This window comes from Centroberyx gerrardi, chromosome 17 (assembly GCF_048128805.1).
Source record: "Centroberyx gerrardi isolate f3 chromosome 17, fCenGer3.hap1.cur.20231027, whole genome shotgun sequence".
NCBI classification, from domain to species: domain Eukaryota; kingdom Metazoa; phylum Chordata; class Actinopteri; order Beryciformes; family Berycidae; genus Centroberyx; species Centroberyx gerrardi.
This window is the reverse complement of record NC_136013.1, coordinates 14,307,801-14,335,610: the sequence shown is the minus strand read 5'-3', so window position 1 is coordinate 14,335,610 and position 27,810 is coordinate 14,307,801. Positions and strand designations below refer to the sequence as shown.

The 27,810-nt window shown below is 45.0% G+C and overlaps 1 protein-coding gene across 2 annotated transcripts; it reads left to right on the top strand.

Moving 5' to 3' along the window:
• The first annotated feature begins 618 nt into the window (after nucleotides 1-618).
• On the top strand, nucleotides 619-27,210 carry LOC139920890 (fibroblast growth factor receptor-like 1). 2 transcript variants are annotated; one of them, XM_071910989.2, is made up of 7 exons: nucleotides 619-874; nucleotides 1,648-1,743; nucleotides 16,560-16,832; nucleotides 23,169-23,255; nucleotides 23,617-23,901; nucleotides 24,621-24,974; nucleotides 25,512-27,210. In XM_071910989.2, exons 2-7 carry the CDS (start codon nucleotides 1,659-1,661, stop codon nucleotides 25,952-25,954), a joined length of 1,527 nt encoding a protein of 508 aa, XP_071767090.1. In that variant the 5' UTR covers nucleotides 619-874; nucleotides 1,648-1,658; the 3' UTR covers nucleotides 25,955-27,210. The 2 variants fall into 2 exon arrangements, with proteins under 2 accessions (XP_071767090.1, XP_071767092.1); XM_071910991.2 differs by having other exon boundaries at nucleotides 644-688.
• The last annotated feature ends 600 nt before the right edge of the window (nucleotides 27,211-27,810 follow it).

The window sequence follows — 27,810 nt, the reverse complement described above, 5'->3', positions numbered from 1 at the left end:
AAATTCTGTTCTTCGGTCATCAGAAGGTAACAGGGAGGTACACTAGCCTATATTGTAATTAATTGTTCAAACATGATTGCAATTTACCTCTAAATGCCCTAAATTATAGTTTAGCCCAGCTGGAAATTCAGTGTTTAGCACGTGGTTTGAGCAGCCATTTTCTCTTTGACCACAACTTTGAAGGCAAGATTCTCTAACGAAAATATTCCTATAGAAACTTATATCTACTCAATAGTGAGTTTATAGTGATCTTACCATAAGTTGTCGTTAATTTTTATAAATTGTATTTTATAAATATATTCCTGCAGTATTCCTGTAATATTCCTATAATATTCCTATATTGGCTTCTAGTGTTGCTGTGATATTTTTTCTGGTATCCCTCTAAAATGTATTATACAGTTGCTATAGCAGGGTTTTTATTGGTATAACGTTACATGGAGCTGGCAGTGTGAGATAACGTCTTGTGATGAGGGGGTTTGAGTCAGTGAGAGAGAAAGAGTTAACTGCTGATAAATGTGTCCAGCCTATAGTCTGTGATTGGCCCGAAGTTGGAGAGCTGGGACGGACAACAAGCCTCTGCAGTGCGCACTGGAAAAGTCACTTGGTGGATGAAGTGGACTGCACGGACTGGAGTGGGGCTGCTCTGTATTAAAATTAGCATATGGGACTTTTAATGTGATTAATGGACGTGAGTAGTCTTTATTTTCCACTTGAATTCGCTGGTTATTTCAGAGGCAAGCGCGTGCTCGTGTGGAAGAGGTCGGTGAAAACTCGGCCACTGTCACTTTGATTCATGGACTCTCCACGGACTTTAGCTAAACGCATTTCTGTCAAGAGGTTGATACAAGGTTGACTTCATTCATTGAATATTCAGGTATGGTATCGACATATTAATAGAAGGCCTTTTCAGCTTTAAAAAAATATATTTTATTGATTTATTTGCATGCACAGTCAAGCTACACGTGAGCAGCAGCAGTGATTTTTTTAATTTTTTTTTTACTGTAAGTACAGCCAAGATAACCAGGCAACATAAACGTTTTCATGTAAACTTTGCTATCCCCGGCATAGAGTAGCCTATTGGACAGTAAGACTACATAAATAATTTTACTATGAGATAAACCAGGACTTCGAGTAGAAACACATTAGACCCCAGTCTGATAAAGTTTTGTCTCCTGAGAAGGCTAATGTTGTCTGTCTGTACTGTAGCTGGAGAGAGAGAAACCTCTAATCTTCTAGTGAATGCAATAATACTGAAATTAAATTATTCCTCATTTTGCTGGGGATCCATTTGAACCCTCTTAAGGACCCCCAGAGGTCCCTGGACCCCAGTTTGGGAACCGCTGAGGTCAACTAAAGATATATATCCTGACAGATAGGGTAAATCAGTGGAACACATGGAAACTAATTTGCCATAGGTACTGCGGTTATCCTAGATTTTTTTTGTGTATGACATATAGATAATATTATTTCTCATGTATTTCACAGAGGCGAGAAATAACATCGGCCCTGTATGTAGAAGTGACTTGGAGAACATGTGTTTTTTTCCCCCTTCTAAATCATTTGATAGCCCAACATTATTCCCCATGGATTGGTGCGAGTCCTGCTATGTGAATTTACAGTGTGTCATTTTGACCATGTGTCTTTTAGATTTGGGGAACATGAAGTTGTCTTTGGTCAGGATGGGAGTCCTGAAGATTGTGCTGCTCATCTTTGAGGCTGTTTTACTGACTGACTGCGCAAGAGGTGAGGAACAAATCTTTATAACCCCCATTTCTTTTTCTCTATTTCTTTCTTTGCTATCTCTTGTTTTTTGCTGTGATAAGATAGCATGTCTGAATCTTGCATGTAGTACCGGATTCATTGCTTAGTATAAGTTAAGTCGACGGGCTGTGGTTTGTTGCGAGCATGAAGAAAATCTCAGTTGGCTCTAACGTCTTCACACTGAGAAGTAAGAGAAGGAAAAACTAAAAACTAAAAAAACCCTCTCTAAACAGAGCCCAAAATCAACAGAGGGGAATGAGAGAGGGCAAGCCAACCCATACCCAGTCATGGCCGTGTGTGTGCATGTGTGTGTGTGTGTGTGTGAGAGAGAGAGAGACTGTGTGTGCATTCACTGCAGCTAAGCCAAACAAACATATCCATCAGCTTCCCAGGGTGAAAGAACACAAGTCAGTGTTAGAGTCCAGCTCTCCCGGGGTTGGCCCAGGGACTGTCTCACATCAGCCTGTGTGTGTGTGTATATGTGTGTGTGTGTGTGTGTGTGTGTGCGTGCTCATGAGTGACCGAAAGAGTGAGGGGAGAGGGGGAACCTCAGTTTGACCACAATTCACAGCAGTGTTTATTGTGCCAGTATCAATACTTTGTATTACAAAGACAACTTGCAGTGAGCTTGTCAACAGGTCATGAATAACTGTCTGGGCAATTTCTATGATTTCATCCGCCATCACTGACTGCTGAAACCTGTCTGATGCAATCCAGTCCCTTGAGTGAGAGGCCAAGGCAATATTTGAAAACAAATTTCAGGTTTAATGAGAGAAATCTGAAAGCCAGACAGATTTCCCTGGAAGACCTCTCACTGGGAAAACAAGCAGGCTCTATAGCTCTCTCTATATTCTCTTACTCAGCATGGTAGTGAATTCAAGAGGCGTCTGATAGGTACAATACCTGCATGTGGCTATCAGGGCTTGTGGTGGAGGGGCAGGTGGGGGTTGGCGGCGGTTTAGAGGGGGAGATTAGATCTGTGGGTCTGCAGACAATGCCTCATTCACAGCGTGGCAGCCGTGCCTTCACGGCACGGATAAACCAAAAGTAAACAAGACGTGAAGGCTAAATAAGATTAGACAGGCAATTATGTATGTTTACAGATTAACAGATGTCAGAGGAGGAGAAACCCAACAGGGGAATCCGACGGTGGAGAGTAAATAGTCCGTCTCATCGGATGGATGGTGGATCTGTGCGGCTCTAGACTGATTTAATCGCAGAAAACAAGAGGAATATGTGGCCTGTTTTTCATAGTTTCTCTCTGAAAGCAGTTGCAGATGCACAGACAGACACATCAACAGATATGTAGCTGGCAGACAGTCCAAGTAAGATGTTTCTGAATGATACTTTGATTTGACAGTGCATGACGTGTAAATATTCAAGAGTTTGCCCAGAAGAAGTGATGACACAGCAAGGTCTACGTTATAATCCAAATACAACAGCTTGACTCTGACATCCTGTGAAATACAGTCAGTGGTTTTGACTAGAGACTTGCGCTTTTATGGAGAAGCTGAGGCCAACAAAGCTGTAAAACTGTCCCTATAAAATTTAACAATGTATGATGACATCTTTGACAAATGCAAATTAAATTATAAAGCGCGGGGCCCCTTTGACTTATGTGTGAAATAGTAAAACCTCATTGGAAGTGTTATTTTACTGCCGTTATCTAAGCATTTCAACAAATGCACCTGAGAGGACAGTAAGTTAGGGTGAACAATTTCAAGGCTGTTGCTGTCAGTCATCACATCACATCTGACCCTAAAGCCACCCTGTCTTCCTGCCACACACACACACACACACACACACACACACACACACACACATCTGGAGCCTCCTTCTCTACACTGTAAAGCCTCCTACAACTGGCTGAGCAAGTATTATGTCTTGAGACCCCCGAGGACCCCCACACTTCCTCCCCCTCTGGTGCTCCAGCACCCCCAGCAGCTGGAGGAGGTGCTTGGTGATCTGTCCCAGCAGAGCCTCTAATGTGGTGACAGGCCAGGGGACCACTGGGCTCCACTAACGGAGGAATGCAGCGGGCCGGACATATGGACCTGCTGTGTGCTCTACAGAACGGCACCCTGGGAGAGTAACAGACGCACAAGGTGTCTCTGTTATGTACCAGGACTAACAATGAACCAGACGTGCTAGAAACAAACACACACACACACACACACACACACACACTGAACGGCACTGTTTTGATGCATTTTAATTACAAACAGGCAGGTATTACATCAGATTCAGTTGTGTCTTTTTTTGGTCTAAAGACAAAAGCCGGTGTTTTTGGGCATGTATGTGAATCCGTTTAATACGTTTTTAACGCCAGGCACATGTTTACTTTTCTACACCTCTGGAGCCATCTGGAGAAATTTAGAGCATACAAACTGCTCTGTAACCCTTTTGGAAAATATACATTTTATAGCAGAGTTACATCATGGTTTCATAACAAGAAGGTACTATGAGATAAATTGTATGCCAAGGGCCTTTAAAATCACAAGGCCATTTGGCTTCCAGACAGTTTTCCATTTCCTTTAAACGTAATGAGGCTAGTTTCTCAGTAACCAAATGCCCCAAAGTCCTCTTATTTTTTAAATAGGGCCTGAATAGTAAGAAGGTATAACGCAGTGGTGTTCTGGCACACGGGCCAATCCGGTGAGTCTGGGGGAGAGGGCACAGGGAGAGAGAAAAACAGAGAGAGCCGTATAGAGAAAGTCAGGCAGTACTGCTGTTAAAATGTACTTTTTTTTATCATCCTCGCTCAAGCCGCACTTTAATAGCTGCAATGCTCGATTTAGATATTAGAAATAAAATCGGTTTCATGTTACTTTTTGCCAATAGTAATTTTTCTGCAGGAACAAACAGCCTTCTGCCTTCTGCTTCAACTCTGAGCCGTGTGCCCGCTCCATACAGCACACTCCGATCTCTGTCTGTGACGCTGCTGCTGCGTTTCCCAAACCAGTTTATGACCAGACAACCAGCGCTGCCTGCCGTCCCCCTCACACACGTCCCCCTTCTCTTTTCCCTGCCTCTCTCTGCATTTCCTCCCATTTATTACCAGTGTAAAGTTGAAGGAAGTGAATTAAGTTAATGTGCTGTCGTTAAAACAAGGCATGAGCTGACCTTTACTCCCACCCAGCCTTTCTCAGCTCTCCGTAGCCCCCTATTTACGAAGTCTGGGTCCATTTGCAGAGAACAATGGATGGATTATTATGTGCAGTGGTCCCCCAGGTTGGACATGGCAGCAGTAATTAATTTTAAACACTCCTCATCCCTGTAGACTGGGCTTATTTGCCATCTATTAGAGTACACTGCAAACGAGGGACTCGCTTTACTGAGGCGCTGCCGTTTAGAGGTGCGTGAGAAGAAGTTACGAGAGTGAACGAGCAGCTTTTTTTTTTTGTGCGTCTGAATATATGTGTGTGTTTTATTAAGCAGTCTGAAATTGCCCTGAGAAAAGTCATGATAATGAGACATCCATGGAGCACAAGGCAATTTGGAAACCTCAGAGGTATAACAGCAACTATTCCCTCTCCAACTACATCTCTACTACAACCAGGTGGAAATAATATTCTTGTTGCCATGATCCTTCTTCTTCTGCCACGGTAATACCGCTGCGACCGCCACAACAATGCACGTTCCCCATCTATCAGCGCACACTGCTGACCCCGTCAGGTCTGTGAAAGTTGGAGGAAACATTCGGGGAGAGGAATGTGTCAAACTTCACCCCTCGCAGGGGAAAGAAAGGAAAGGGTTGTAGTGAGGAGGGAAGCTGTGATAAGTAGTCATAATGGAGGTCAGTTGGTGTTTACTTTAGCAGGGTCATATAATCCCTGTGAGCAACACTCCCTCATTGACCGAGTTTAATGGCCACTTCAGTTAGCATTCATGTGGAATTTCAACAAGCCATTGTCTGTTTTCAGTGTTTGCCACTTTCAGCTGTATGCTAATGCTGGGATGCGTAGAGTAGGAATTTTGGAAAATCTGACTGAATAATATGAAGGTCTGTCTATATACAATACTCATTAGTTTGTTTGGGCAGTTGGCTCTGGATGCGGTTTCAGACCACACACACTCTTCCTGCTGGCTGAATGGCTTTGGGTTCAGTCAAATAGAATTCCTTTTGCCCCTGTTAACCTTCGCAAAACCCATAGAGCCCCTCACAAAGTGCCACAGAGCTGTCAGTCCGTCACCATTCAGATGATAATCAACTTTATGTGCTGCTTCCTCGGGTTTGACTTGCACAGTTTACCAGACTTACGAATAGCAGATATTGGTTAATCGACAGCTGTTCGACATTAAATTAGAATGTGATGATACCGGACACCTTTCAGACTCAAGGTCGTCATGCGATGCGTTCGCGCTGGACCGCAGTGTGTGTGGAAGCCAAGGTAGGGCTGCTGTGTTACACCCTTGGCCAGAGGGAAGGGCCTTAGCCGTTGGAAGTGAGCCTGTAGAAGGTGGGGGTGAGGGGGCGCCTCACTGGAACCTTACAAGTGACCTTACAATAACATTTCAGCTCCACAGTGGGAAGTGTTTGTCTTGCGCAACCCTTCTTTCTAAGCCTCCTTCATTTCTCCACTCCCGCTCTGCCCTGCTCTGTTTTCTCTTTTTCTTTTGAGGAGCCAAGTCGCGGAGAGACCTCCTCCCCCCTCCCGACCGTTCACCCCCCCGCCTCCCCTCCCCTCCTCCGTTTTGTGTTCCACAGCTGTTCACTCAGTCACTTGGTAAGTGAAATGATGAGAATCCAATTGCACCCCTCTTTCACCCCTCAACAGGAGAAGCCCGTCTTGTTTTCCTGTAGATTTTAACATGTGGATTTATGGTTGGGACCTGGGGTCGGCATGCAGCTGCGGACGGGGCAGAAGTCAGAACTCCCATCCTCTCGTTCTCTCCCACTCTGCCCTTCCCTTCATTCTTCTTTTCCCTGCTCTCTCTCTCTCTCTCTGCCTCTCCATCCATGTCTTTTCTTCTTACTCTTGGGTTGATCTCCATCTTTTGCCCCTTCCTCCTTCCTTGGTATTGAGCCATGTTGTAAAGGAAACACAGTATGTATAGCAAGCTATGCGCCTTGACGGATCAGCTTTCTCTTCCCTTTTTTCTCTCAAGAGTAACCATGGCTATATTTACTTGATGATGGACTTTTGGATGTTGCTTGGACTAAGCAGGTTTGGGCAAGTTAAGGAGTTGTCATTGCGGTGTTGGTGAATAAAGGGATGATTTAAACTGCAGAAATATTATCTGGCCTGTCTTGTGCTCTTGCTTGCCATACTTGCCGCAACCTGCTTGAATGTAGGCTGCTGCAGTCTCATCCTTGCTTATCAGAATACCAAATCACTCGGGTACCTGTTGCTTATTATTTGAAGATGAATGTCTTCTCTCAGTTTCTCTTACCTTGCACCTTCTGTGTGCCTCCAGTCCTACCAAGACATTCTGTTATTTACCTCTGTTTATGCTTTTGGTTGGCAGTTGTCTCTCTGTGCGTTGTATAAAGGTGTTAGTCATCTTTGTAATACGATAGTACCATAATAGTACCATAACACATCAATACAGTGCTGACGAACAAAGGATTATGAATGTTTTCTCTGGTTTCTGTTTTTCTCCTGATTTCCCCTCTCACCTCCTCTTTTCTCTGAGGGTTTCATTAGAAATCACTTGATGTCCTGACAAACCCCCCACTGCCTCCACCCCTCCACGCACCCCAACCCCATCTACTGCCTCCCCCTTCCATGTGTTTTGTTCTGCAGTTAAAAGGTTGATTGAAAGTTATGGTGGCAACAGCGATGGCTGGCTGGGCCTGAAGAAAGCCGAGCCAGTGGACGGCTGGGATAACGAGGTCTGAATGAGGCCTCCGCTGCCACCAACACACACCCCGGACCCTCCTTCCAGTTTCCACCCCCCACCTTTGCCCCCCCTCTTTCAGTTCACCTCCGATGAGCTTCAATGAGACCCCACATGGCTTTCTGGCTTTTTCACTTCCACTTTGTTTTTCATTAGGAATTCTTTTGACAGAGCTTGGAAATTCTTCTGTGCATTGTCCCTATTGATTGAGGTTATAAAGAGTCTGGTTCGGGTGATCGCTAGTCACAGTACGTCAAAATGGGAATTTTTCATGCGAGTAGTGTAAGGCTGTCATGATGGAATTTATTTCTACTCATTTTCAGTACCAATCTCTCGCAACAGCGGAGCAGAGGCAAGGAGGGCCTGAATTTTAGTTCAAGGGAACCCATTGCATCTGTAATGAATGGAAAAATATGTCCCCGCTTTGACTTGAAGAGTGGAACGGGACAAGGGAGGAAAAATCATTTCAGAAGCAGAGAGTATAATCTGTCATATTTTATAGCAGGGCTACTGCTATCCCAGACTGGAATTCTGCACCATGCAGTGAAACTGATTTGATTTCCTCATGCAGAGGGATGTGAGTTTGGGCCTTGGATCCAGCTCTCGCCTGGATGCACTTGGAGTAAGAGGTTTGGCAGACTGGGGGACTGCTTATTATGATTCAGAGTTATTCTGTATCAAGATTGACTATTAGCTAAACGTACTGTTCTTTTTATATGTGCTGTTTCCATAATTATGCTGTACATGCACATAAATACAGTTACAATTTGAACAATACCTCTGCTCTGTTCATCAACTCCTTGTTCAGGTCATTGTGCAGGTCATCTTGATCAAAGGACTGTATAACTTTACCTGCAAGTTGCAACGAAGGAGACAGGGAAAGAGAGCGAGCGGCAGAGACAGACAGACTGGCAGACAGAGATGGATAGAGGGCAGTGACCTCTGTGCAACTGAGCAGTAAGGTGAACTGGGAAAGCGCTGAACAAATTGTCACTGTGAAAGGGCGAGTACCACATCGTAATGACAGGCTCAACAGCTCCACGATGACAGATTGATTTCAGACAATATTCCTGGATTGTCAGGAGGCCCCATTGCTGTCAGTGAGAGCTTTGCCAGCTCCTCCACCCCCTCCGTCTGTCTCCCTCTGCTTCTCCCCCTTTCCCCGCTCTGTCTCGTCTCTGTGTCTCACCCGCTTTCTCTGTCTCCCTCACCCCCTCTCCTCCCAGCCTGTGCCCTCCCTCCCGCCTGTTCCTGTCTGAATCGCCCCATTCTGCCCAAACACTCCTGCTACATCACATTCTGTCATTGGCTCTCTCCTGAAAAGACCTTGTTGACAAAGGCGCTGGTGTAAAGCGCTTCCCAGTGTCATGGAGATTGGCCGATCCTCAGACTGTACGGCGGTGTAGGGTTCCTGGAGGCAGAGAATGGAGGAGCGCTCATACTAGGCTAGGGCATCATCGCACAGATGTGACTTGTGCTCTGTGTGACCACAACACACACACACACACACACACACACACACACACACAGACATAGACACACACACACACATACTGGTCTGCTGGTGACAGCATGTCTGGCTCAGAATGGCCTTGTTTACAGTCTTTATGCTTGCCTGCCAGTCAGTAGAACATCAGACCAACGCCAAGCAATGGTGACTCTACTTAATACGACATCTGTATCCCATTGCACACCTCCAGGCTGGACTCCGACTGTGTCAACACACAATCAGCTGAATGCAGGTTGGATAGTTAGTTTCCCCTGCGTTGGGTTGGAATGCAGGGGAGTCGGAGGAGGAAGGGGGGAGGGTGGGGGTGGGGGGGTGCAGGGAGTGGCAGGATGCACAGACAGCCCGCTCTGCCGACTGACAGAGGCCCATGAAACAACGAAGAATAAAGATCTTGTAGTGAAGAGGGAGCAGAGTAGATAGTAGGAGTAACAGGCTGTCAACCAAGCATCCTCTGGAGGACGGAACGTGTGGTTAAATACTAATCTAAAGTAAGGGGTTTAATCTTTAACACACTGTGGTATGTAAGGCAGGTGGACTAAAATGACATGCAGATTAATGAGTTTCTGTATTGCTTGCCTTTAAACTGTTGTATCTGTATGTGTGTGTGTGTGAGAGAGAGAGAGAGAGAGAGAGAGAGCATACGCAGGCGGGCTAGAGCAGCCGTGCATGTGCGAGTGTTCCCACAATGTCCCATTTAGTGCCAAGCGTTCAGTCCATCTCCAAACATATTAGAAGGACGGCAGTAAACAGGTGCTCGTGTGTGCCCCGCTCTGTACGCCACACACACACTAGAGACACAGAGAGAGACAGACAGAGAGAGAGAGAGAGAGAGGCCTGTTTGACTGTGTCATGTGGCTGAGGCTGAGCCCAAGCCAGGGAGTGGGGTGTGAGATTGTTGAGATTCCTGGTTACTGCCGCCTGGGCCCACCTAATCCCCTTCACTCCCCCAGCCCTCCTCTCCTTATGAGCTGTGTGTTAAAGGAGGCCTCTCTGCCATCTTAGCCTCTGCTCCCTGCCACTCTCTAAATCAAACCTCCTCTCTTTAACCCTCACCCTACTTCTCCTCCATTGGCTCGCTTTTTCTATGTGCGTTCCCTCTGTCCTCTAGCTCCCCTTCCCTAACACCTCTCTCTCTCTCTCTCTCTCTCTCTCTCTTCTCCTCCCTGTCTGCCGTCCTATCTTGCCTTTCTCTCCCTCCCTCCTGTTGCCTCCTGCCTGATAAGTGGCCCTAAGCCACACTCGGCCCCTGTGTGTGCACCATGCCTTAGCCTAATGGAGTGAGATAAAGCGACTAGAGTGCCACTCACTGTGCAGTCTTTACGATAGGGCAAGGCCAGTGGATTACAGACTCAGATGGGCACAAAAATGATGTCATTAAATCAGTGCGTTTTCTATATACTGAGAATATTAATTTGTCATTGTATATCTAATATGCTAGTACATTATAACAGTCATTTCTGTGTATCCTAACATCACATTTTTTTAGATCTGTAAGTTGAAAGCTCACAAATGTTCTTGTGCTTTAATGCAGTTGATATAATCCTTCAGACAGGATGATAGGATTGTCATTGGGTTTGATCTATATGGGTTTTTGAAGGCCAATAGCGGATAGCCAATATTGTACCAATAAGCAATATCATTAAATTTGACCATTTTCATGCCAAAAAATCAATGCCAAAAAACATTGTTCCCCCTAAGAATTTTACTCTTTGCAGGGTGGAAAAAACTCTGAAACAGCAATAATAATAATAATAATAATAGTCACAATCATGATACATTGTACATACATGTGTTGAATTTGATCAAAATGTTGCATTATAATCAATTCAGGTTAAGGGATTCCCATGCTTAACCAGTGAAGTATTGATCAATACAATAAAAATATAATCAAGTAATCATCATATCTATAATATCAGAGGAGGACAACACTGACTGCCTGATGTCCAATTTTTAGTAAAAGGTCAATATTGACCTGATACATTGGCAGACTGTTATATACGTACTGTATGTCTAACCCAATGCTGTGGGTGGAGCCTGAACCTGCGTTGCACTATAGCTACAGACCACGGTCTGGAGACTGCTACAAAAACACACACACATGCGCACACACTTGCACTCACACACACACACGCACCTTTCCTCATGCCGAGGCAGCTGGGCCTGGGAGACGGCAGTCAAGTCTAATGAAATATAGCAGCTTAGAGTTCAAAGGCTCCACAGTAGGGCCTGTTAAAGGTAGGCCGCGTGATGGAGATGTTGCCAGAAGCTTTATGACGCTGGAGTAATTTCTCTCTGTTTTTTTCCTGTTCTTTTGATGGAGTCGGCAGGAGCCTGTTGTTCTGGGGCCATTAAGAGAGGAAGTAGAGGCAGATTCACTGATGTTCGTCATAATAAGCGAGAGAGGCAGCTTTGCTTTCAGCGCTGAGGCCCCGGCAGCAATATTCCTGTGATTCTGCATTAATCAGATAGATTGACTGGAGCATCTCATTCTCTTTACCCCTTTCTTTTTATTATACCCCCCCCCCCTCGCTGTTTCTCTAGTCTCCATGGTCTCTCATGTCACCCAATAGCTACTCCTCTACCATTCCCACCACTGAAGCAGTTGCTATTCAGCCCACATCAGATGGTGCCGAAGAAAGAGCCATTGTCCTGGCTGGTCTTACCCCGGTCTTATCTATTGATTGGAAAGCCGAGAGGGGAAAATAACAGGTATTGATTACCACACTGGGTGAAGTTGCTGGGCAGGACGTCTGGAGGGGTAAGAAAAGACGGCATTCTTTACCCTCCGCTGCCCCGCTGCTGTCAGAACAGCCTCCACCACTCTACCTATCCTCTCTTGCTCTCTCTCTCTCTCTCTCTCTCTCTCTGTCTTCCCCTTTCACCCTGTCACTGCCCCCCTCCCTCCCTCTCACCTGGCCTCCGTTCTTGAATTGCCAGGGTGTCTCTCTCACTCTCTCACTCTCTCTCTCTCTCTCTCTCTCTGGGCGATTTTTATCTCTGCTTGTGAAATGTATAGCCCGGCGCAACAGTGGTCTCTGAACAGAAGCACTGGCCTTTCACACACTCCCCAAGCCATGGTGACTGCCTCACCTTTCCCCTTCACCCAACCCCTCAAGTCTCAAGTGAAGTCACTGGCCCTGGATTTGGTTTCTTTAGCTTTCATGTAGTCTTTTCCGTGTCATTTTTTTTTCCTCCTCCTCCGCGTCGCCTTCCTTGAACTGTAGCTGCGTCCCATGCAAGGCCGCTGTGTCTTTTTTTTTTTTTTTGCCATCCATTTAGTTGGCTTGTATTATAAAAGTGCCCCTGAGGTTTTAAGAGATGCATGATAGGATATTTCCCTGGAAGCGCAGGGTCCATTAAACTCCAGTTCCTTCCTCCCTTACGCTGTTGGGCTGTCTGTGTAGAGAGAGTCGGGCTCGTCGGTCTGTCTGTCTGCTCTTGTATAGTCTGCTGAACTAACACACCAGTGCTGCTGAGTAGGAGCAAGCGTTCTCCAACTTCCATTACTCTCCCTGTCAGTAATTCTTTATGTAAATACTACATATTGAAAACAAATTCTCCCAGATCAGTGTTTACATAAGTAATGAATCACTACGGTCTGATGGCGTGTAAAGGGCTGTTGATGCACAAGAAAATCTCACATTTGGCTAGAGATTAAGGACGAAATCCTTTTCATGAGTAGATGTTTATAGTGTTGTTTGAATAGCCGTGTCCTGCGTTGGGCAGACTGCGTTGCGTGCATCATCAAGTCATTCTCATTGTGGTTGGTTGAGATCCAGGTGTTCTCTATTGGAGCGCCTGTCAGCAGACAAGCCAACCCTTTATTGACGTGTTTGCAATGACTAGAAAGACCAAAGCACTTTGTATGGAGGGAAAAATGCATGTACACATCATTACAAATCCACAGGTGTTTTGTAAAAAAGAGAAAATAAATGAGGAGAGGGGTGCCAGCACATCTGAACATTACTTAAACCTGGCAGCCTTTGTAGTCTTTCTGAGTTTTTGTGTGTGTGTTCCTCTTTCTCTTTCATTTGCATTCTGACATTTCCTAATGTATTTCTCTCCATGGATGCCTGCATGTCAGATCAACAGTTCGTTAACCCGCTCAGAACGGTTCGTAAAATGGCTATATTTACTCTGAATCACAAGAATGCCCCTTGTTGAATGTGCCCCTTTCTCTTAAAATAATCCATCACCAAATTGAGCAAAGAAAAACAGAGCTAATTCTGTGAGTCGCCAGGCCGCCTCCTCCTCTTCCTGCGCTATGAAAGATTCCATTCACACATGGAGCTTGGCTAAAATAAGGACCCGCACCGACGCTGCAATACGGGAAAGCCCATATGGTCATGTGTATCATTTTCCATTTGCAGGGGAGCTAACAATTCTAACAATTTGAGTAAACATTTTAAAATGCTCAGCAGTTTGTCATAAATCTGCCAGTTTCCCATTCATCATGGCCTCTGTAGGAGAAGGTAATGCTTAGTTCAGCAAACCTCAGAAGCCTGGAAGTAAAACATGGAGAAGTAAAGTACTGCTACAGTAGATTTTACTTTCTTGTATGGTGTGATTGCGTATTGCATTCGGAAGTCTTTAACTGCATATCTGTATCAAGCTGATAAGGCAATATTCCCAGAATTATTCTCAGAGTGTGATTTCCCACAGAGGGCCTCTGTGGTTTCTGAGCTTTCAACTCCAAGGTTAAGAGAACCTGTCCTTGAGAAGGAGAGGAGGAGGAGGAGGAGGAGGAGGAGGAGGCGGCTCCCTATTGAAGAAAGGATGGTGGTCATGCAGACAGCACAAATACTTATTAAGTTATTCAGACGATGGCCTTGATTTCAGCACCTCTTCATGCCTTGTTTTTCAAAAGAACTTCAAAAGGTTTTTTTAAGAGCGGAGACGGAGGGAGGAAATCATTTGTTGCACATTCCACGCACTTGGTGCAGCCGCCAAAGCCCCCAGTTTATTAAGCCCAAAGCTCAGGAGCTGGAGTGGTCTTGAGTGCTCTCAGAACAGCACTGCAGAGACATTTGCACCGTAATGTATTTTTCTATTTAAAAACACCATTCAAATTTTCCCCTCTCTCTTATTATTTTCTTAGGAGTTATATTATACTCAAGAAATGTCCATGGCTTTTAGAAAGCTTTGTTTGGCAGAGGCAGCACCTATGTTGGGTCAATACATTTTGACGCTTAGCTGCAGCTAGACCTTTGGCATGAATCGGGCCTTGTCTTTTGTATAACATGTCACTCTCCTCCATTACGTCTGTAATCCAATAGGAGCACTTGGTTAAGTGGCTTGCGGACTATGTTGTGAAGATATATCAGAGGAGATAACTGCACCCTCTTTCTTCAGGAGTTGGCAGAAACGTATATATGTTTTCACTAGGCGGTTGGGTCTTTCAGGATCAACTCGGTCCATATGAGCCCAGCACCAAGCCAGAGCTGTGACCTGTTTGTGGTCCTAAGCAGAGTCTGCAGTGCAGAAACGAACAGTGAGCGCCTCTGTTCTGCTCTCCTGGTAGCAGAGGAGCGAGATATGGGCCAGCTGACAACAGCCAAAGAGACTGCGGTCACGTTTTCCCCGCAGACATAAACAGTGACACTTCCAATTTCCTGTGCATGCTGTGGACCAGGAAAGGCCATCCACAGAGAGGAAGGAAAACTCTGAACACTGTGTGTGCGTGTAAAGAGAGAAAGAGAGAGACAAAGGGAGGGATTTAACACTCACAAGGTTTGTTTTCTGGGTGTATTGGAATGACGCTGGGAGTGCATGATGCATCATTTAAGCACACTATTTTTGAGTCCCACAGAATGTATGAGTTTATATAAGTTCAGCTCTTGTAGCATCAGGCTAGCTGAGGTTCCCAGACCAGTCCAGATACCTGCAGTTGAGACACATCTGTTGGCAATGTGATGAATAAAATGGCCAGATGGAGTTACCTGAGTTACCCTCCCCCACCCTCTGCCCCATCAATATAATGAAGTTCTTGTTTACCATATGTGTGAAATGCGCCAAAGGAATGTGACTCTGTGTGTGTGTGTGTGTGTGTGTGTGTGTGTGTGTGTGTTGAGAGAGGCCATGTGTATTTACCCTCCCCATTGTTTTTACTGCTACCAGACTGACCATTTGTTCTGAGACACAGGCTGTGCTCTGTGCACTTTTGAGGACTGTTGTAGCTATAGGGTTTGGTTGCACCCCCCCCCCCCCCCCCCCTTTCCCCTCTCCTCTTACCCTTCAGAGTGTCTCATCTGCTCAGTAATTCAGGGGTTTTTTGTTTAGTTTTTGGTGGGGGTTAGTTCATGGCTGGTGCTCCAGGCTCAGTGTGAGTAGCGGCGCAGGCCTCCTAACACCATCATAGGGCGTTTCGGCCCGCTCCACTTCACTAGATCTGAGGGAGCAGACCTGAGCCAATTAAGAGCAGGGAGAGCAGGCTGCTGTCCGTCTCACTGTGGCCCGCCCCCCTCATCGCTTTGATCTCTTGCACGCTACGCAAAACCAGAGCCAGAACATTTGACCCTCTCTGTGCAATGGATGACAAGGCTTGTCCAATTATTACAATCTGGTTTCAACGTTTCTGGGTAATCAGACAAAAGGATGACAAATTGCCTCTATCTCATTCCATCTGCCCATAACCAAGTTATTTTGAGATAGATGTAACTTCATTCAATGATTTGGATGAGTTTTTGTTAGCTAGGCTGCCTGCCTGTGTGTGCCACCATATCTCAAAACTCCATGCTTTTACCATGTCAGTGTCAGTTGGTCAGTAAACCCATTCAATTTAGAGGCTAATTCAATATTTTGGACATTATGGGACAAGGTTAGACTGATATACTGTTCTGCTGATACATTGAGCGGATACTGGCCTTTTATTACATATTGAATATCAGAGTCAGTGTTGTCCAGAGCCGATATGATGGAGGTTCCACAGCTGCAGAAAAAACTTGTAAAAGCTTCAATGAAATTTGATTTTCTTTGCACATTTTATGTATTAATTTAATTATTCAGTTATGTTTGTTTAATAAATGAATTCTTCATTGAAAGGCTTAATGTTTCCTAGAGTTTCCCCTACCACTGAATAGGCAGGATGGTTCACCCTGCCTGAAGGAGCTGCCAACCCACCTAAAAGAATTTCATTAGTCTGGGTTTCAATCGAGAGTTTTAGTGTCACATGGTCTAAATGTTGATTCAGAGGATTTTCCACCCTGACAAGAATAATATCCTGGGGAAACACTGAATACTGCTAGTTTTTTGGAATGAAAATGGTCAAATAAAAACAACGAATAGCGTCTAAAAATATCAGTATTGGCCTCAAAAACCATATCAGTCAGAACCCATTGTAGGCTGCAGATTCAGCCATATGATTTGATGTGTTCCTTTTTGAAACTGTATTAATTCAATATGGCTGCTCAACCTGAATCCACCATTGTTGCGGTGTGTGTGTCTCCAGGTCCTCCGCGGGTGGCTGAGAAGGTGGCTCACAGACAGACCGCCCGGCTGGGGAGTGCCATCAAGCTGCCGTGCCCCGTGGAAGGAGACCCTCCCCCCCTCATCATGTGGACCAAGGACGGACGCAACATCCACAGCGGCTGGATCCGTTTCCGTATTCTCCGCCTGGGCCTGAAGATCAAGGAGGTGGAGGCGGAGGACACGGGGACCTATATCTGTAAAGCCACCAACGGCTTTGGGAGCGTTAACATCAACTACACCCTCATCGTCATCGGTAAGTGCAGATGGAGTTATGTGTGCGTCATATCAGCTGGTATAATTAAATTGTTTGTGTAATCTGTTACTCTGCGGGTCCTTCTGATGAGATCATCGAGGCTAATAAAAATAATACTTGTTAAAAAGTTAAGCTTAATTTAGCATCTATAAAAAGTGAAGTCACCTGTCCAGTAACTCTGACCAGAGACCATGGCGGTGAGTCAGACCACATCATCGTCCGCAACGGAAACGTTTTAAAGTCCGATTTGTAACACTTACCCGCAGTCGCAAATCTTACCACGTTTCAGATGTTAAAAGACAGCATCCCTCATGGAGGTCAAGGTCTAAAACAAGCGGATTTACGGAGGGGTTAGTGGTTGATCCTCTCATCTATTGTACGTGTTATAGCCCCTACCTCTCCCTGCCCAAAGTCAACAGCGGCACGGGATATTGTTTCATACTACTTCATCCTCTGTGACTCAATTGGATCTGAAGTTCTTCCCTTTCCTTAGGCTACACTCTGTAAAGGCAGGAGGTCTGCAGCGCCGCAATAAGAAACACATTCAATGTAATAGTGGCGGTTTGTCCACAAAGTCTCACACAGCTCTTGAACAGGACCTGGAGGATTAAGCAAACTTTGACCAAACTTTTTCACCCAGCACAAGAGCGCGTTACTCGTGCTCTGTCCATGTGTGTATGTGTGTTTGTGCGTGTGTGCGTACAGTACATTTCCTCCGCTCTAGAGCAGAGCATGATGAATGAGCGGAGTGGAGCGTGAAGGCTGTGTTTAGTCTAATTACTCTAAGATGCCTAATTAGGGCCAGAGTCTCTCAGAGGGAAGGGGAGGCCAGGGGCCTGATGGAGGAGTTGCAGCCTAGTCTTGTGACAGCCTCTCCGCTGCTGCCTTGGTTCAGAAGAAGACCCTTAATCAGGCAGATCTGGAAAACACAGAGCACTTCAGAAAACTGTGCTCCTTATAGTACAGTAGCGCTGTATGCTCATGAGTTAGAGTGGACTAAAGTTATTTTAGGGCCCCCCCCTCAATGAGTTCAAAGAGAGGGTATCTGCTGATTTAGCTGAAATTAAAGATTGGAGATAGAGACACCCAGCGAGCTGTAATGTCAAAGTTCACATTACAGTTGTGCCATGTATTATGAAAGTCAGTTGTGGCTATGTCTGTGTCTGTTTTGCACTTCAAAGGGATTCTCAATATATTTTTTCTGTACATTACATACACTGAATGCTTCTTGGTGGAACATTCAGAATGAGTCATGTAATGGCAAAACCACTGCCAGGTGGGACCTTATAATTCAGCTGAATTTTGTTTTTGGGATCCTGATCAGATATTATTTCAATTCTTGGTGCATTTACACTTTTTGATGGTTGTATCTATTAATTTTCCACTGCATAAATTAAATGTAGATTCTTTCAAGGGTGGAATAGAGTTGGCAGGTAAACCTCAGTGGTGAATAAACACAATAAAGTTGTGAGTTGAGACGGCAGGTCAAGTTTAATTAAGCCAAACGCATCTGCAGCTCTCCATCAAAGCAGAAAAGAGATGAAACGGACAGAGCAAGCTCAACTGATATCGGGTTTGCTGTTTACTAACATTGTCTTTAATGACGACTGTAGTGTTCTGAATACAGTACAGAGTGTTTCTTCCTAATCTGGGCATTTCAGGGTAAACGGTAACATATCAGGACTACATATGTGGAATACTGACGCCAAGAAATAAAGTGTACTGGATAAGATAGTTTATGGGACTCTGTGTCCTTCAGATGGCAAAGTATCTGACGCCTATACACAACACGGGCTGAGTCTCAAAAGATATAGCCTACACCACCATTTGACTTTCCATTTGACTGCCTTAAACTTAGAAGCGGTGTATCTCATGTAAACACATTTATTACACCTTTGTGACCGATACTGAAAGACTCACTAAAATATTTAAGGACTTTATGATTCCCTAACGTTTTTATATTTTGTTTCTATTTATATTTTATATTTTTACTGATACCGAGGAGTGGGAATTAGCTTACAGTTTTGGCTGTGACATTCTTACAGGTCACCGTAAACTGAGAAAGAGTTTAGGCAAGCATAAGCAAATATAAACAAGGGAATCGGGGGAAGGTCACTCGCAAAAGTTTCCCTTCTAACATGTGAGAAGGCTTATTTAAGGAAATATTTGTCTCTGCAGTGATACCAAATGCATGCATATTGAATGTATTTTTGGACTTAAGTTTTGAGTTACAGTTGGGAGGTAAAGAATGATGCACACGCACACACACACACAGACACACAAACACACATGGTCAATTTATCTCAATGATCGATAACAACTTTCTCCTTGCGGTGTGTTTATGTGACAAATGATTTGTCTGGTTTGGCTTCTGCTGCAGCGTGACCGGGTGAGAATGAAGACTTCAGTGAAAACCGTTTCAGACCGCTGTGATGAAGCTAGCAGGGATTGCTGGGAGATCAGTTCAACCTGACTGCATGCGTTGCTTTACTCCCACTCAGCGAGTACGTTAGGAAAAAAAAAAAACCTTTGGAAGTTCAGTCATGAGTCTTTCTTAGAAGCGTATTTCCATGAGATTTTTATCAGCGGTGTTTTTGCCCTTTATGGAGGTAGCTAGAGAGCGTTTGGCCTTCCTCTTAATCCTGATCTGGTTTGTTCCATTTCCTCCCTGTCCTCTGGTGGTGCTGAGTGCGTGACAGACCAACACTAGACTCTCAACAGCCATTCTGCACCTCTGTTTTGTAAGACCTCAGAGACAGCCCCCCCCCCCCCCCCCCCGGTTTCTGCCCTCTCGTCCATCATCCCGGCCAGGGACTGGCAGCCATCACCATAATGTTTGTTTTTATAGATAATTGTTCCATCAGGGGTGCAATGCATTCAGAGGACCTTTTTTGCCATGAAGATTAGGGGAGCCTCATTTTCAAAATACTTACAGGACTGAAGTCATGGGCTGAGAGAACTGGCAGCTTAAAACAGCCAAATAGTGTGCAATTATCATGAGCAACTCTTTCCATTAACCTTGAATCGGCTAATTGTCAGTCATTTTAATTTTGTTGCATGTAGGTAACTGGTAGTGACCGGCTATGTTGCTCAGACAGCAGGGGAGAGGGATTATTTATTTGAAATGCTGTAAATGAGGAGTAACTTCCAGCATAGCTCTACATACAGTATCCATCATGTCAAGTTTATTATTTTTACTGGATCACAGAATGAAAAAGAAAGAGAAACAACTGCAGTCAGTTATAGTGCCGTTCAGGGGAGCGGGGCCGACGAAATCCTGGCAGCCCTTCAAGTCGAAGGCCCAAAGTGAAGAGCATATTTTTTAAACCTCGCCTGGGACCCGAAGAGGAGAGGCGAGGTACAGCGGAGAAGCCAAGCAGGAGAGAGACGGTGAAGGAATGGAGTGAGAGAGTGAGGGAGAGTGAGAGAGTGAGGGGTTTTGCAGGGTGATGTAAGGGGGGGGGGGGGGGGGGGGGTGGCGGGGGTTCCGCAGCGGCTGGAGAGATATCCCTCTCCCCATCTGCCAGCGGACAGCCTGTCCTCCCCTGAGCTATCTGAAGAATCTGGTCAGTCAGTGCAACATGGCGCCTCCTCAATCCCTCCAGCTGGCTGTTTGGGCCCTGTTTGGGGTGGTCTCCTGACAACTGGCCCCATCACCTCCCAGCCACCCTCCTCCCCTCCTGCCTGATGCATACAGCACCTCTCACTCCTCAGCTGCTCCGACTAGAGCAGGCATCATATCAGCATTAACATGGGATTGTCATATTAACATTTAAAGGATTGGATTTTAATGTTTATGTGTATGCAGATGATACACCACAGGGTTGATTCGGGGCTGGCAGTGCTGGTAATTTCTACATGGATATGTGCGCATTTCATTTTGCCCGTCTCTGGAGATGTTGTTAGGCCAACTGCTGCATAAACTGCCCCATGTGTGACTGATCACATGTGGTAGCCGTTTGGAGATTTCCAGAGTGTGATGCAAGGCCACTACGCATAACTTTCCCTGGACATTAGAATGTCCCCAACAACATCTGGAGCTCATTGTGACCCCCAAAATCATGGGGCCTTTTCCTGTGATTCAGCTGGCACACAAGGCTGGCGGAGGGAGTGTGGCGGCCCATTTCCTGTGGCTGGATTTGTGAATGAAAAGGGAGCTGGATGGCATCAGACCCCAAAGCACTGTAGCGAGACTATGAATGGAGTCACGCTGATGACTGCTGTATGGTGGAAGGCTGATTGCTTTTTAAACATGACAGTTTCGCTTTGAGCATTTTCTATACGTAAGCACATGCTTGAGTCATGACTCCTGTAATTGCATTTCCGTTTGCATAATGAGCCTCCGTTTTGATTCCACTGCTCGGTGTGTAAAGGCTTCTGTTTGATGGCCAGTGTTCCATAATAAGTCCCAGCTTTTAGTAACTTTTTGATACACATGGATCAGTAGGTCCCTCTTAAGTGGAAGAGACACAGAAAGGCCTGACATGGAGGCGTCAGTCCCTTTCCGTTTATTGATAATTGTGTTTTTTCAGTATTCCAAAAATAGCAATGATACGGCAGCCATGAGATGTCCTGCCTCCCCCCTGTCTGCAGTCTGGTGAGTCAACATTGTGTAAAGACAATAGCGGCTAGTGGATAGTTGTAACGGCACAGATGCATAAAGAGCGCCATTGTTCCCTGGAATCGCCAAAAAGTAGAGAGGAAATAGATTCAGGAACCAAAAAAACGTCAAAAAGAAAACCCCGGCAGTGTGGGACCATGTTCTGTTTGGATTGGGAGGTTCAGGAACCGGGAGGAATGTGGAGAGCCCAAGTGAGCAACAGAGAAATATTTCTTCCAGTGGAGGCTGTTTTTTAAAGGAATGGGTTATTATAGTTGGCCAGTTAAAGCCCTTCAAATAGCCATGACATCATGGCTGGGCCTGGTGCTGCAGGGGACAGACAATGGAGGGTTTGTGCCCGGAGAACCCTAGAGAGCTTTGAGGGGTTTGGGGGGGACTTGGAGGGCGGCAGGACTAGGGGGTTAGAAGTCACATCTGGTCTCTCTACCTGACCCAATCGAACAGCGAGAGCGAATCAACTGCCAAACCGCATCTAGAGAAATTCAACTTGAGGCTGCACTGAACTCTAATTCAAAACGAGGTACACGAGGTACAGAACTTGTTGGTTGGTTTTATTAACACATCTGGGCATAGTTCAGTACTTTATCAGTAACTTATGAAATGTCAAATAGGAACTGTATCTGTCCCCCAGCAAGAAGGATAAATCACTAATGTATATAGTTGGTATGTTTAATAATGTCATAAATATTGTGAATGACTTGAGTACCATATCTAATGTGAAGTGACACCCCAGTAGTATCATGTGAAATCTTTTAACACCCAGCTCTCCTTTGCCTGATCTTTCATAATTGTATGCTTAATGTCTGTCATTGCACAGCGCAGCAGGGATTGGCAAGGAATTCGATACGCTTTATTAATTCATCAATGCTTAACTCACAAAGTCGATACGCATCACAAACCATCTATTAGGTTTCACTCATTATATTTTCTCTAAGCCCTGTCTTAGCTCCACTGCATGATGTCAGCCAATGACATAAACTCCACAGCTGTCTCCTGGAACTGGGCTTATGAAAACTGATCATATTACTTCCAAATGCTACAGTGTATGACCTTAGCATGCACCCCGCTTAGAGAAGCCTATCTATAAATGCTAAATTTACTCGGATAGAGCCAAGACTACTTTACAGGGCCTTTTTGGCTTTGTGTCTTTGCCATAAGTATTGTGTCCATGATGTTGTCAAAAACGTTGTCAAAACCCAAAAGGACTGAATTCTAATGGAAAGTTAATACAGGCTTCAGAAATATCAATATAAAACAACACTGTACTCTGCACTTGATATTGTCAATTGAGGAATGGATTTATAGTAATTTAAGGAGCATGTGACTAATACTAAATTATCATAACCCTTCAAATTAAATAAATAGTCATGAAATGTACATAGGGCACATTCTGTAATCTGTTTCTGTGCTATCTCAGAAGGTGTTTACCATCTGATCTGCAAGTTTGATATTAATATTTGATATTAGCCCAAATGGCCACAGAAGTCTTTACTGCAGCTGAAACTATAATCGGATTACCTCATGTAATCTCTGTCATCACCCTTCTTTAAAACTTCTAAGGCCGTCACTGCCTGCTGATTAAGCACAGCAACAAATCATTTTTATACCAGTTTGAATTCTGTGATGCAATTTTTCTTTTGTTTATCTAGAGAACGAACACCTTGACGTTCTGTTTAGCCCTCCAGGGACCAACTGTTTTCCTGCTGTGTCAACAGATGACTCTGGTTCTGATAAGGCCGGACCAGGGGCGGCAGATGGAGCAGAGTCCGAGTTGGGCCCCGATGGACTATCAGGAAAACTAGGTAGGTGTTGTGTTATCATGCAATCAATGATGTAGTGATAAATAAAAAGGTGGGTAAACTCACCTCCAATCGGTGATCACCATAAGCCAAATAATTACAAATTATATTTTCAGAAAATGCAGAAACGCATTGATTTAAGGATTAACTGATGCATTTCTCCTTAAAAGACCCCATCCTCACATAGCTTACATCAGTTTGATACTACTTACCATGATGTATACTATGAATTTATATCATAAAGATTCATGATTTCCTTATAATTTAGGTATATTCAACTCATTATCACATTATCACAACCCCTGCAATTCCCAGGTATCCATTGAAAAGTAACTCTAAACATTTTGTCCTCCTTTCCCCAAAGTGCGTCCCCGCTTCACCCAGCCTGCTAAGATGAGGAAGAGGGTGATAGCTCGGCCCGTGGGCAGCTCAGTGCGGCTCAAATGCACAGCCAGTGGAAATCCTCGGCCGGAGATCGTGTGGCTGAAGGACGACAGGCCGCTGACGGAGCGGGAGGTCGGCGAGGGCCGTCAGAAGAAGTGGACTCTGAGTCTGAAGAACCTGACGCCGGAGCACAGCGGCAGATACACCTGCAGGGTCTCCAACCGCGCGGGGGAGATCAACGCCACGTACAAAGTTGAGGTCATACGTGAGTATCCCACAGAGAGGCTGAGCTGTGAAATATTTCAGTGCTAATAAATGAGGTAAAGTGAATTAAATTAAGTGCTTACTGCTGTTTTTGTGGATCATTTTTGTGATGTCTTATTGGACGTCGTAGCGGGAGATCAAAATGGTCTGCATTAACACAGTGCGAGTGTAATCACTGTAATGGTGGATCTGGTTTTGACCGAGGAAGAGCCGTAACCTTTGAAAGATCCTCCCTCTGATCTACCTACTCCTGACTTCTGATTTTGATCACCAGGTCTTACTCATACCCCTGCTCCATGGATGAATGTGCTCGTGTAATCATGTATATGAGAAGCATATTGAGGAAGCAGGCCTGAGAGTGAGGGCTTGTGTTCTGGTGTTCGGGAGGGGGGAGAGAAGGGGGGGGGGGGGGGGCTGTTCAACCCAGAGACCCTCCGCCCAATCTGGAGCTGATTAAAGCCCAGCTGTCTGCCAGACCCCCAGCTCCCCCTTCCCATGAGAAATGTGTGCTGTACAACCAGGAGCACAGAGAGAGAGGAAACTAATCACACATACTTCTTGTGTTACATGTGGTATTTCTCCCTCTCTGTCAATTATAAGTTATAAGCCTGAGGCTAATAACGGTATGGACAACTAAGACCTGTTGTATGCGCAGAAGGTCTGTCCTGTCAGAAGATGCATGTGCGTGTCTTGACAGCTTTTCTTTGTGTGTCTACACAGAGAGGACAAACTCCAAGCCTATTTTAACGGGCACTCACCCAGTCAACACCACAGTGGACTATGGAGGCACCACCTCGTTCCAGTGCAAAGTGAGGAGCGACGTTAAGCCGGTCATTCAGTGGCTCAAACGCGTGGAGTCTAACGAGGAAAGCCGGTACAACTCCACCATCGAGGTGGGGGACCACCGGTTTGTGGTGCTGCCCACGGGGGAGGTGTGGTCGCGGCCCGACGGCTCCTACCTCAACAAGCTACTCATTACCCGCGCCAAGGAGGAGGACGCTGGCATGTACATCTGTTTAGGCGCTAACACCATGGGCTACAGCTTCCGCAGCGCCTTCCTCACTGTGCTGCCAGGTGAGGCCTGGGCCTGGGGAAGGTCTTCTTACAGGATATCACTCCCGCAGTACTAGCTGACATTGTACACATACTGTAGATTCGTAAATGAACAGCTTTGACAAGAATTTGGTCCGTCAGTTTGTTATAACGCCATATGCCAGATGTCCATTGTCTGGCGTCTTTGTCTTGTTATTTTAGGGTTATTCTTTTTTATTGTTGTTGGTCTTTGTGTTCTTTTTATACTTCCTACTTCCATCCTACACCTCAATTGTCCTTCTGGGGACAATAAAGTTGCTATTCTATTCTATAAAATAAGGAAGTAAAGAGACCTGAAAACCTTAAATTCAGTAGCCTTACAAGCTGTTTTCAACCATCCCTTTTCTTTGGGCTGGGCATTTTAGTTTTTTCCATTCATAATTAATAATTTCCAATTTAATTAAGAAGAGAGAATAACACTTAATCTTCATAACATGCAGTGTATGCAATAGAAAATATTGCCAAGATGTAAGAGTTAATTGTTTTGATCTTTCCCTTTCTGTTCCTCTTCTTTTGCAGACACCAAGCCTCCCATCACCCCCATATTTGCACCAGCCTCCAACTCCCTCCCCTGGCCCGTCATCATTGGCATCCCTGCTGGAATGGTGTTCATCTTCGGCACAGTGCTGCTGTGGTTCTGCCAGAGTAAAAAGCACTGTTCCCCTCCCAGCGCCCCGGCGGCGGCGGCGCAGGTACTGCAGAGCTCCCACCGGCTGCCCTACCGAGAGCGGGACAGGGGCTGCGTGGCCCCGTCCTCCACCTCCTCCAGCCCGGAGAAAGACTGCATGAGCTCCATAAACTATGAGGAGTACCTAGCGCAGCAGCAGCTCCTCCTCAGCCAGGGGGGGTCAACCCTCCCCACCAAAATCTACCCCAAAATCTACACTGACATTCACACACACACTCACTCCCACGTGGACGGGAAAATACATCAGCATCAACACATTCATTTTCAGTGTTAGCCTTAGTGCCAAATACCCCCCGTAACTGCTCCAGCACCTCACAGGGACAATGAGCTGTGGACCGAACATCCAAGAACTGCTATTCAGTGATATTCACCTGGCATTGCTCTTCAGACTGTTACTTAACCTGTGCCAAACTCTTCTTATAGCTGGACATTGTTGGGAGTGTGTATGCACAGTCTTGTGATAAACATATCAGTGGTCAGTGATTCAAAACGTGGGTCATTACATGCTAACTGCCATATTTGGTGCTTTTTTTTTTACCTGTCAAATGCTCACACCACTAAAATCCATTAATCCTGGTTGTGCACTTAATACAAAAAGGCCAAGGAATTCTGCAGTGTGTGTTTAATTGCAGCTATTCAGGCTAACTGAAAGAAGAAGGTCTTTCTTGTCAGTAAGTTTTGCCATTTTCCCATTTCTACTTGAGGTCTAGTTGAAAAATGGAGGTTAGTTTTACCCTTCACTGTCAGTTGTTGTAGAGCTGAGGCTCTGTATGTTTTTGCCTGGTCATGATGATGAAAATGGTACTGAAGATTTACAAAAGGGCTGGTTTTATGCTCCTACTCAGGTAGTCCTTTTGTTTGTTAACGTTACATGATGTTTGGAATGCACAGACATTTAACGCTGACCACTATCCTTTATCTTACCCGTCTCCATCCCGGACTTTTGTCCCTCTGTTAATACTGGTATGAAATAGACTGGTATGCTTAAGTTAGCCTTTTTTTGAGGTACGCAAACCTTGCCGAAGACTGCAAGGGATGGGAGAATTGTGTTTCCATGTTAACTGTAGAATTGGTCTTCATTATCAACCAAACGTTTGTTTAGGTTCCCACCACTAGTCAGTAGCATGTTGAGCTAAATGTTTTCCAACAATACCCTTATCAATGACCAGAAAATGATGAGTATTTTGGACTGCAACCCTATCCAAACACAATTTATGAAGCTGTAGTCATTTATATTCAAATTGAGTCATGAATATTTAATTTATTTTGCTAAGAAAATGTATCAAATGTTTATTTTTCAGAGTAAGGCGTTTTACATATCTATGTAAGTTTATTAAAGTATACTGTAGTCGTTGATAGTACATTTTTGAGTACTTTGCCACCCAGTTTAATCACATTTAGTTCATGCAAATATGTAGGTATTTCTGTATGTAATTGGTTATATTTGACAATCTTATATGATATATTCTCTTTAAGGTTCAAAAACTAGATCATCTAAAGTTTGATGATTTAGCAGTTTGATTAAATGACTTGAAACTGATTAATCGCATGCCTCACACAATGTATTACGCAAATTGAACTCTTAAACCTTTTTTTAAAATGCACACACACAAACATTATGTATTTACACATCTGGAGGATGCCTCTGAATACTGTTCAAAGACTCTACATGCCGGTGAAGGCGTAGAAGCCGTTGTGAATGAGATGGCTTCAGTGACAGTTCCCTATCCTAATAGATAAGGGCTATTGGGAGGCTCCAGGCACAGGCAGGTCGGCTTTCTCCCTGACATGGCGAGAAGAGCCTAGTTGACTTGTCTACTGAGGGTGACGCAGAGGGCAGCCAGCAGAGGGACAGCAGTTGGCGGGATGAATGACTGAATAGATACCGTACAGACACAGAGCACTCTCTCAGTCCTTTTTAGATGAGTGATGGCCCCTGCAAGACTACACCAAATGACTAGCATCTTTTCCCATTTAAGTGAATCGACCCTCTCCGCCTCCCCCCCGGTCCACACTACCACCTCATTCAACTCCAATCTAGGTAGGATTTCCTTTCACCATTTAGGAAGTGCATTGTCCTGCGCTGGGAGTGATGTGACAGGACCCTGTGATTGCTCAGGAAAGAAGGGG

What these genes read in the sequence shown, in the direction of transcription:
- LOC139920890 (XM_071910989.2), top strand. Translation starts at nt 1,659, where the DNA reads ATGAAGTTGTCTTTGGTCAGGATGGGAGTCCTGAAGATTGTGCTGCTC. An exon ending in CTACACCCTCATCGTCATCG is followed by an intron (nt 16,833 to 23,168) that starts GTAAGTGCAGAT and finishes CTGTGTCAACAG; the next exon opens with ATGACTCTGGTTCTGATAAG. An exon ending in GTACAAAGTTGAGGTCATAC is followed by an intron (nt 23,902 to 24,620) that starts GTGAGTATCCCA and finishes GTGTCTACACAG; the next exon opens with AGAGGACAAACTCCAAGCCT.